General features: G+C 40.1%; 1 protein-coding gene across 2 annotated transcripts in view; it reads left to right on the plus strand.

Annotated features, from left to right (window-relative positions):
- Positions 1–10,970, plus strand: part of PAH (phenylalanine hydroxylase) — a 41,318-nt gene extending 30,348 nt beyond the window's left edge. The window contains exons 9-14 of one of the 2 annotated variants that reach the window (XM_054056277.1): positions 626–695; positions 2,290–2,346; positions 3,331–3,426; positions 3,759–3,892; positions 6,578–6,693; positions 7,315–10,970. In XM_054056277.1, the coding sequence (XP_053912252.1) occupies positions 626–695; positions 2,290–2,346; positions 3,331–3,426; positions 3,759–3,892; positions 6,578–6,693; positions 7,315–7,358 (517 nt within the window). In that variant the 3' untranslated portion in view covers positions 7,359–10,970. The remainder of the gene's footprint in view (positions 1–625; positions 696–2,289; positions 2,347–3,330; positions 3,427–3,758; positions 3,893–6,577; positions 6,694–7,314) is intronic. The other variant, XM_009560508.2, reaches the window with a different exon arrangement.
- The last annotated feature ends 438 nt before the right edge of the window (positions 10,971–11,408 follow it).

The raw sequence follows: 11,408 nt of genomic DNA on the forward strand, positions 1-11,408 counted from the left end.
CCAGGCTGAAACGTTTTCCTCAGACTTGCCTTCTTGAAAGCAGCTTATCCCTCTTCCAGTTCCATCTCACCAAATCACTTCTCTATCTTTGAAAAATCCAGCAGTCCCTAGGTAAGTTCTTCCCCAAACATGACTGTCCAGCTGCAAGATTCAGCTTGTGATGAAAATATTCCAGCTGAGGAAGGGCAAGCTTATACCTTTCTATGGGCCTGAACAGGGACTGAATTTGAGCTCTTGAGGTTCATATTGTCACTATGGGGAATTGTATTAATAGCCAGAGCTTCATCCAAAGAGGTTTCTTGTCCTTTGGTGTGGTGATTTCTTTATGGGCCTTCCTGAGCTGAGTGGGCAGTTGAATGAATGTTTTCTTCCATATGGAAAACTAAATAAAGTATCAACCTTCCTCTGAGGGATGTATGATGATAAAAGCACTGAAAACCCTGGAGTGTGCAAGTCTTCCTGTCACAAGATTTATTTTAGAGCAAAATGTTTTCCTATGAGTCCTGAACATTATTTGCTGGTAGGAGCAAATGTGCTACACTCCTGCCTATATGCTGACTGTAGGATTTGGCATTGCTGGACTTCTCCTGAATTAAAGTTATTCAGATGTCGTGTTTTCCTGCAGCGATATTTGCCATGAGCTGCTTGGACATGTGCCACTTTTTGCTGATCCCAGTTTTGCTCAGTTTTCCCAGGTAAGTTACTTTGTGTTTATACTAATTTTATGATTGAACAAACCAGAGACTAGGTAATTCAGAGGATGAACCAAGGGCTATGTAGGCTAGGGTGGATCCACCTTTAAGGACATTGCTTTAGAGTGACTGAAGCTGATTTATTTATTGCTTGAAATCTTGACACAGATCACTTAGGTGAACTCATACATCCCAAATCGAAATGTCTTCCGTGCGTGAGTCGTTTTTTTACAGGCAAACACTTTGTGAAGCCATCATCTAAAACCTTTTTTGTAGATGTTTATCCTTCTGAGCAAAGTTAAATGGCTCATGAATCAGATGACTTATTGCCTTATCCTGCAGTCCAAATGTTAGGGAAAGTGAAGATTTTATTTTATTTTTTTTTCTATTGAAGCCACAGATGAGGCTGAGTAAAGTGAGGAATTGTCCCAGCTGAAAGCATGGGATAAGGCTGGAGAAGAGCTTTCTCTTTGGTGGTATTAATATCTCTGGAAAAGAAGCCAAACCTTGGAGAAGGAGTAAACATTTGGCTGAAAACGTGAAAAGACAGTAAGTGAGAAAGTCTGAAAAATAGAAAGACAGAGACATACACAGAAATGGAGGGAAAGAGGAGAGAAAGAGAAGGGAAAGGAAAGGAAAGGAAAGGAAAGGAAAGGAAAGGAAAGGAAAGGAAAGGAAAGGAAAGGAAAGGAAAGGAAAGGAAAGGAAAGGAAAGGAAAGGAAAGGAAAGGAAAGGAAAGGAAAGGAAAGGAAAGGAAAGGAAAGGAAAGGAAAGGAAAGGAAAGGAAAGGAAAGGAAAGGAAAGGGGTAAAAGAAAATGGACTTGATGTATCAACTTGGTCACAAGACAAATGTCACTTGATATAGTTATTAAGCACTTAGTATTGCCCTCAGGCTCTGCCCTTTCCCAGAACAAGTTAAGCCTTGTTGCACCTTGGCTTATTAGGATTTGACATATTGATAGCTGCTCCCATGCTCATGGTGTGTGTGAGGGGTCACTCTGACTTTTTCACTGTGCAGTCCTCGCTGAAGCACACTGAGAAAGGTATTTGGTTATATACAGTGTTGTGTGGCTCTTTTCTGAATGCAGTTATCACATGCTTCCTGGGAAAGTGTCCATTAGCTCCCAAGGTATGAATAAGCTCTTTCAAATCATGCCATGTCATTCAGAAAAAATAACTAATTCAAGGCTCTGAGAAAATTCCTGCAATCAAGGCCCATCAAAACGAAAAGAAATACGTAAGGTGTGTGGGTGTGATTGATTTACCTTCTTTTGACAATATAATTCTCTTGGGTGTGCATTGCAGACTTCATCAAAAGCCTGTCAAAACAAGAGGAAAAATTCATTTGACCTCAATGGGCTTTGTACAAGCCACAAAGGATCATGCCTTGTAAATGACGTTTGGACAGGACCCTTTGTTCATTTTTGGAGAGATTTCTGGTTTAAAATTGCTGTTGCATGATAAGAACATGTCCTGTAAACATTTGTGTGTGGTAGTAAGTGATGGTAACATTTAAAATGTGAGAAATTACATAAGATGAGACAGGAAGAATGTTTGCAATAAACATCTTGAAGAATAATGGTTTATTGTTACAGGAAATTGGACTGGCATCTCTGGGAGCTCCGGATGATTTCATCGAGAAACTCGCTACGGTAATTTAATAAATGAGGTCTCATTTTTCCAAAGCACCCCGTGTTGTCTTAATTCTGCTGCCACTGAAGTCACTGGTAGAACTCCCATAGAGTTGAATGGAAACAGAGTGAAGTCCATGATTGTAAAACCCCACCCTGAAACTGTTGCATTAAAGGAAAATAACTTTGGCATTCCTTATTCAAAGTGACAGTTGTGATTAAATGCAGAGGCCTAGACAAGATTTCCTCCAGCACAAACATATTGGGCAAGAAGAGATTACATGTTACTACATCCCCACAGGAAATTTCGAGAGGCAGCTTCAGTAGCTGTTCTACATATGAAGGTCCCTTCTCTTCCACCCTGCCATGCAGTTAACGTCTCCTGCAGTCAGTGTGACTCACCTGAATCCTGTTCTGAGATTATTGAGACCCAGAGTTGCAAACTTCAATTAAAATGCCTACTGAGATTAGTGTCCCCAGTGCCAAATCACTTGGGCAATTTGATGTTTCTAATACTTAAGGTAGTTCTGAGCCAGAGCAGGTATCCCTTCAAAATGACAGATGGAGAAGTCAAGCTAGGTCATAAACCATCTTTCTTCAATATTGCACAAACAGTTCGTTCATTTTCTTGCTGCTGCAGCTAGACACCGTCTGTATGAAACAGAAACTTCTATCAACTGAGGTTCAAACTTCAACTAAGTTGGCCAGCCAAAATGAAATTTTATTGCTATGGTTTTATTATCTCTGCTTTACTGAGAAATGTAAGCATAGTAAAACACAACTCTGTTTGTCAGGCCACAATTAGCAGGCACAATGAGTCTAGTACTGTACCCCTTCCAGAAGAATTTCCATCTGTGAGGACAATTATTGTATTTATATAGTTGATACTTGATGCATAACAACATTTTAAATAGAAATGTAAACTTCAAATGTATTCAAATCAATTATGTGCAACTGCTCTTTTTGATCTAGGAATCATGTGTTTCTATCAAATTTCCTTGTTAGGTTTATTGGTTTACGGTGGAGTTTGGACTATGTAAGGAAGGCGATTCACTCAAGGCATATGGTGCTGGGCTGCTGTCTTCATTTGGGGAGCTGCAGGTGTGTTCTACAAAACAGCATTTCAAAGATCTTTATTATTGCTCAAATTTCTCTTCTGAATATCTTTAGATCCTTAATTTGCTTCATATATTGTGCATAGAAGTAGCATGAAATGTTGTGCTTCCTTGAAGAGCTCTAATAAATTTGTCAGCGTGTATATACACATGGGAATCATACCTGTTTCTTTCCTAGTAAGTGACATTGTCATTGCATTCCACAGAAACAACTTTTTCCTGTCTGAAACTGGGGGGCATTCAATAGCTATATCTTTCTTTCACAGCAAATTCAAGCATTTTCCAACTGAAATAAATGTCTAACTCTTTTGCTCATAGTACTGTTTATCAGGTAAGCCTGAGATTCAGCCTCTTGTTCTGGAGAAGACTGCTGTGCAAAAGTACCCTGTTACTGAGTTCCAGCCGATCTACTATGTTGCTGAAAGTTTTAAAGATGCAAAAGAAAAACTAAGGTAATCCAGTCATTCCATAAAAGACCCAATTTCTTGTTCATTGGCAAAACAGTGGATCCCACTGCTGTAACAGGTGTTGGGTTGACAGTAATGTTTTAAGAGGCATAAGAAAAATTGTGCAATGCTTAAGGAGACTAAGTAGTCATCCCACTCAAAACCTCCTTATGGGCAAGAAGGGGAACATACCTTATAAATTAAGCCATAAATTTGTGCTTAATCTAGTTGAGTTTCATATGTATAACCAAAAGCAGCAAAAAATTGTTAGTCCAGTTGCAATGAGACTAACACACAGGGGCAAAGGTAGCTAACTTGCCCTTTAACAATCTATAGTTAAAAGTTCTTATACCAAAAATCGCCTAGTACTGGTACTCCTTTATGCTGCGTCATTACTGTAGGGTCAGACTTAGTTCAGTATGTACAGGGTAACTACTTGTTATTCCTGTCTACAAAAAAGTTATTAATAATAGGCATTATAGCACTCAATTATGCAGAATTTAGCAAAACTAAAACAAATTAGATAATAGCTACATGGTCATTAGACAATTGCTATTACAACCAAACAAAACTCCAAGCAATCCTAATAACCCCAATCCTGAGGCCTGTGTGGTTAGCTTAATACAGAGCCTCCAGCTTGTTACTAGCAGTGTGTTTACAAGACTACAGGGCTACACAGTAAATCTTTCCGTCATCTGTGATTCAAATACAGATTCAGTTCCAGTTCAACAAGACTTCAAAATAATGCTCCAGGTTCAGTTCTGGTTCTTGAAACAGGAAAGGGTCAGATTGTGTTTGGGGTTCAGGTTGCATTAGATCTCACAACAATATTTCTATTTCTGCTTAAAAGAAACATTGACGTATTTCTGGATATTAGTCAAGCCACTGGGACTTAGCCTTGGTTCACGCTCTACGAATCTTTCACTTGGAGATGCCACATGGACTTGTCCCAGTCCTGCAGTCTCTCAGTCTCTTTCTTCTCCTTTCTTTCTTTCTTTTTTTCTTTCTTTCTTTCTTTCTTTCTTTCTTTCTTTCTTTCTTTCTTTCTTTCTTTCTTTCTTTCTTTCTTTCCTTCTTTCTTTCCTTCCTTCCTTCCTTCCTTCCTTCCTTCCTTCCTTCCTTCCTTCCTTCCTTCCTTCCTTCCTTCCTTCCTTCCTTCCTTCCTTCCTTCCTTCCTTCCTTCACAGATAAACACATACCAAGACACAAGATATTTTGCTGCCCCAGCCTCCCCAGCTCCTAGGTCTTCCTAACTACCTCCACTCTGCTTCCTTGATCATCATAAGCCTGCAGTCTCTCCTTCTGTGCATTTTTCTGGGGTAATACCTGGGAAAGATGGCCTTCACTTCTGGTTTGTGCGATTAATATCCTGCACACTCTTTCTGCCTCCTCTATGTATTCCTTTAATTGAGTAGCAAATCTCTTGAGAAAATGGAATATGCTGCCTAACTCTATAAAAAAAATCATAAAAACATCATGGAGGTGTGGAGATTTTATTTTTTTTTTTGTTTCGATAACCAAATTGGAAAACTGGTTAAATTTAAATAGAGGTCTGGATGTTGGTCCAGTGCATGTGTTTGTGGCTTGCACCTGGACATTTTTGTTTGTGTGTGTGACAGAAAATCTTCCTGAAAAATTATTCTAAGGTTGATCTAATATTTTTCAACTTAAAGCTTTCATCTTCTAATTAGGATCTTAGCTTCAGCTGAGATTTAAGGAGACTGTCATCTAAAGTGGATTTCTCCCCTTAGAAAAACTAGACTGATGCCACTAAACACTTACATCCTAACCAACATAATTTTTTCCACTGTCACACCTAGCGGCCTGCTCACACTGAACTCTGTTTGAGACAATGACCTTAGCTGATAATAATTAGGACTAAACTGAGGAAGCAACATGGAGCTGGCATCCAACACATTCCACTGTTCCTGGCATATAGGATTTACAGTCACAGTCTGCATAGTGGGGCTCCATAATCAACTCTAGCATGCTTTCCTTCCTCTTTCAGCAATAACTTTAGTAATCCAAAGCAGATATATAAGCCAGTATCCTGCTGGGGTCTACGAGTAGCCTGAAACAATAGCTCTGACCATTTCATCCCATTCAGAGTCCTCCTTTCCACAGTTCTGTGGTTATGCAAATTAATGTTTCCCAAAGATACCAAAATCTTAATGTTTCTGCTATGGAATTAATTATTTTGCAGCAGAAGATGTTGTGAATAAGTAGTGGCAAAAATACTGGTTCACTTCATTGACCGTCTCCTATCTTTGTAATGATCTTGAAGCCAATATCAACCATACTAGTAGTCAGCACTCTGCTTACTCCTTGGTATGCCAGGATGGCATAGGTACCTGACCTTAATTTCCCAGAAACTGCAGACTTGGATCAGGAAAGGAAAGGAAAATGAGGTTTTCAAGTTTGACAAATCCCAATAGCCACATAGTTGACCTATACCAGGAGCAGTGTTACCATGCCAATGTGTAATTAGTTCTGTTTGGAAAAAAACAAAAGTGGTAAGGACAAATGCAGATTCTAGCTGTAAGTCTCAGATAATTTGTCAGGAATTTCAGTTATTTCCTCTTGCATATTTTCTTATTCCCCTCATTAACAAAAGCACACACCAAGAAGAGAGCGAGTTACTGAAAAAAGGACCTTTCCAGGTTTGTATATTTACTTGTATTTTTGCCTTAGGAAATTTGCTCAAACGATCCCTCGTCCTTTCTCTGTTCGATACAATCCCTACACTCAGAGGATTGAAGTCTTGGACAATGCAAAGCAGCTGAAGAACTTAGCCGACACTATCAATAGTAAGGAACTACGAATTTTTTACCCCAAATTCCTCTAAGCTCAGATCAGAAATAGCAGCCACAAAGCATATTTCATCTGGTTACATTTAGTGCCCTGAGCTTGATCAAGGTCAAGCAGCACACGTCTTGTTTCTAGTGCAGAACTTGCTTCCTAATTCTAGCCAAGCTTCAAAATAGCATTTCCATTTGACTGCAGTTTGTTACATTTGAAATATCCTGTTTTACTGTACATGCTAGGAAAGGCCAGAGGGCCTAGTGATGGATTCTGATATGTGACTCTGGCTGTTCTCAGTAGGGAAGAAAAGGAAAAGCTTGGCTTTAATCACATTTTCTTCTGCCATTGTAGCCTTTTTCATTTTACATTTTCCCCCTAATATTGGTTATCATGCTGAGGGCCAGCATGCCCAGTACTGTGAGTGAGTTACTCATTCTCACGTGGTTGATGAAGACAAAGGGCTGACTCTACAAACCTTACTCCAGTAAGATGCTAATAAATATGTCCAATCCAGCACTTCTTAGTTCACCTTATATTTTCAAGGAATGGACATAAAGGGTGAATACATACAAGAGTAGGAAATGGTCTAGCTGTAGGATTAACTGCTCTGATTATTTCCTCTGCAGGTGAGATTGGGATCCTTTGCAATGCCCTTCAGAAGATAAAATGAAGATTTGCTGCAACTTGCGAACCACTGGCTACTGACTAGAAGCAAATGCCAGTCTTCATCTAGTCTCAGTCTTTTATATTGCTGTGTATTGCATGAATGCTTATGTTACATATCTTAATTACTCTAGATTAGCAAAGAAAGACACACCTGCAGGTGACCCTTGACTCTTTTGGCCTTCAGATACTAATCTATTTTTCTCATGGATGCAGAGAGTCACCTTAGATCTGGGAATCGGAGGAAAACTGTCATATCACTTATGCCAAAGATTAGGAGGAGAAAGAGATCTCTACCATGCATAGCTACAGTCTGCTGCAGCTCTGAGGTTGTATTACCACCTTAGGCCCAGGGACAGGATCGTAATCACTAACAGACTAATCTACCTTGCTTTCTCTCACAGCCATTCTGCCTTCAGCCCCTCACATATATGCAAGGTTCCCACGGAGTCCCAAATTCTACGCCTTTCAGGGGGTATACATGTACTACTTGGCCCTCTGTACCCCCACTTTTACACACGAGCACTTCTATTCTGATTTTTTTTCCCTAAAAATGTGATGTTGCCATTGATACAAAGCACAGATGCTAGTGGAAAAAAGAAGACATGCTGCAGCCTCATTAACAAAGAATTATCACCGTGTAGAATATACTGTATTCGCAGAAACAGCAATTCCAAAAGGGTTTGTGCAAGTCAAGAAGTCAAGTATGTTGTTGTGTGTCATTGGTTGGCAGAGCAAAGTTCCTAAGCAAGGCATTGATACTGCCTGTCCAGGTTATGGAGTCTGTGCCTCAATACAGTACCCACAAAAAAGCCCCTTCAGAGAAGAGTTACCTAAAAGCAAACCTATGACACTTTTTGCTGTTGGATGTGAGGCCGGTTCGTCAATACTTCGTGCAAGCAGGAAGCCATGCAGATGTTTTAACAAGGTATCAAGGCCTTATTAGTCCAGTCTGAGATCTGCGCTGGCTGTAAAGTTATGTAACATCACAGATTCAGAATCAGCGAGCTTACAGAAAGGAGATATATCTCTTAATAGATATAATCAGTTACTCACTGTAAAAGGCTTTGGTGTGAAGACTACCTTGTGTTGTGTATGTCCTCATCTGAGACTGCTTTAATCAGCACTGTTACAAGGTGTCTCTTAACTTTCTGGACTCACAATCGAGGAGGTGGATACCAACACCTTTAAAATGGAGAAGTCATTCTTACAATGCAGTGAAAGACATCAAAGCCTTCCAACACCTAACTCGCTGTATCTGTGGCTAGTGTCCCCACCAAAGCTGTGGAAGACCTGAGTTAGCTGTGTCTCAGTCTGAGTGCATTCAAAACTAAACCTGGTATCTTTCAAGACAGCTCCTATGTCACTTTGGAGTCCTCTTCCTTCTCCCACTTGTGCTTTAATCTCCCTTTTTTTTGTTAAAGCAGTTATATTCTTTCTGGAGTACAGTTCAGCTGAGGCAGCAAATGGAAGCAAGGGTGCATCCAGCATAACCCAAAGACTGATGGAGAGGGAAGAGCTTGGCTGTTCAGAAACCTGTTTCTATATTTTATCCAATAACTTTCACACAAAGCAGCTAAATGCCCTTCTGGAGTGGCCCACATTGTATAATGTGTCCCTGTAATTCCCTAGTTGAAGAAGGAAGGAGATCAGCACTTATGCATTGGAGCAGAATGGAACAAAGTAAAGGAAAACAGTATTTGCAGCTTGAAACAATTCTGCAACATGATACTATCATGATTCATAAGACATATTTCTGTTAGAAGACCCAAAGATGGAGAGGGATTTGAAAGTCCACAAGTCTCATACCTACTATTGTACTACTCTTGTACTTACAGCTTGAAAATCAATGGAGCTTTAATGTAGGCATCATCCTTTAGAAAGACAGGAAGTACAGCTGTTTCCATTATATTTATGGCGGGTAATAACATTAATCTAAGCATACCAGCTGGAACCCTTTTCAATAGACATATACTTATGCAAAATGGTATCATTTTGGTGCTTTGAAGTAAGCTTTTTTATCTCTATATCTTTTTTCTTCCTTTTTTTCTCATGACAATGTCTGTGCAAATCTTTCAGTTTTGCCTGACGTGTATTTTCAGTGTGAAAGTAGGCCATATTTTTCTATTTTAATATTGTAAGACCCATAAGGTAACTGTGTACCACAAAGAGACAATTTCATCTCAAGGGTAAAGTCTTTCAAACTAATCCTTAGACAGCTTTCCAAGCTCCTCTGCTTCTGGCTGTTGTTATGAGTGACAGTAGCGGTAAATCTGTAGTGATACTGAGAACCCAGGATTCATGGTTGTATTTATGTGCAGGTGGAATGGTTGAAGAATATTGATGCCACATGTCTGATCCTGTGTCCATTAATGCAGATTTAAATGAGCAATAACCTCAGCCAAAGCAGCATAACACAGCTGTTCAGCAAGACTGAGAGATGAGAAAAAGTAAAATACTCAGTGTTTTAAAAACAGAGGAAATCTACTTAAAGTAGATTTTCTGGCAGAACAAATTAACTTCTGCATATGTGCTTTAAGTAGTACAAATAACGTGTATTTTTAAAAGTATTTCTTAGTGGGTGACTTCTTATTTCCATGCTAAAGAAAAACTAAAACTGTGTAGCAAACTTACCAGTTTACCTAACTAGTGTAACTCCTCTGTAAGGTAACCCCACAGGTCGATCAGTATTACCCAAGCAGGGGGGAAGCCCATTTGAGGTGGATTCCAACTCAAAAAAGGCTGTCTTGCACTGGTTAAGTACCACTCATCCATATAGATATATAAATCTCAATGTGTTTCTTACCTAGAAATGTACAGCAAAGCCTTAATTGCTCTACCTTTGCATGTTCTGTACTTCTTTGTATACTACTCCTACTAGTCTATCCCAAGTCACTCTTCTAAGTAACTTTTCTCTCTTCTGTCTCATTATGATCATACTTTTGATCTTCTGACCTCCAGATCTGTTTCAGGTGACCAAAGAAGCCCTCTCATGGGGCCCTTTTCCTTTACAGAGATCTTGGCCAAGATGAATGATGGTGATCGAGGCTAGAGGTTTTAGCACAGATTATACAAGGATGTGATGTCCTCTGGGTGTCTTAAGATGCCTAGATATGACAGCAGTCTTGGACTAGGGACACTGTATTACACAAAGGATGCAGAAATTGTTGAAAGAGGGATTTACACAAGAGGACCCCACAGAAGTGCAATTCTTTTAAAACTTGTCTCTTCATTGCTTCAAACCATTCTGGCAGCTGGCAAAGACATCTCTTTTTTCATATTCAAAAGTAACCATTTAAAGTAACCTAAATAAACAGGAATATTAATGCAACATTCCTCTTAAATGAATAGCACTGTGTTCATATAGGGTGAAGATATTTGCAGTGGGAATAGAACAAAAATGGGCAGATGATCAGCCATGTCCTTTTAAGGCACCCATCCCAGGGGCTGCATGAGAATTGGTGGGCCTACACTTGGGGTAGGAGATCCCCACTTTCTTCAGAGAGAAACTGCCTGGCCCTGTGGGAAAAGGATGACACACTTCGCTCCAGCCCTTGCATAGGGCTCCCTTTAAACTGCAGCACTAAGGCTGAGGGCTCTCCTCCTGCACTCCTACAGCCCCCCCAAAGTGCTGACAGCAGGACTTAGGATGTCTCAGCAGAGCTGGGTTACACCATGACACCGTGGGTGAGGCCTCCCTAGGCCTGCCCCAAACATGGATTCAAGGTTGTATTGGAGTATCTGCTGGCTGGGCAAGGATACCTGAAGGGCTGGGGTTCTCTGTGTTGGTTTTGCAATGTGCTTCAAAGCTCTGTCTACACTGCTCCGACTATCACACTGACTGATGAGTCCTGTCTGGTTCTTTAAAGAAACCTCCATTCATACGCAGAACCCTGAGTAGTGCTGTACAAATATATGGGAATGAGATTTTTACACTAGAGCATAAAGACAACCATAAGACCCTCATACTCCTGCTCTGCCAGTAGTTGTGACCAGTACCTTAAATATGCATCCCGAGCCTTGGGGCTTTCACCTACACACCCACATTATTGCTCTC

Source organism: Cuculus canorus, chromosome 1 (assembly GCF_017976375.1).
Source record: "Cuculus canorus isolate bCucCan1 chromosome 1, bCucCan1.pri, whole genome shotgun sequence".
NCBI classification, from domain to species: Eukaryota; Metazoa; Chordata; class Aves; order Cuculiformes; family Cuculidae; genus Cuculus; species Cuculus canorus.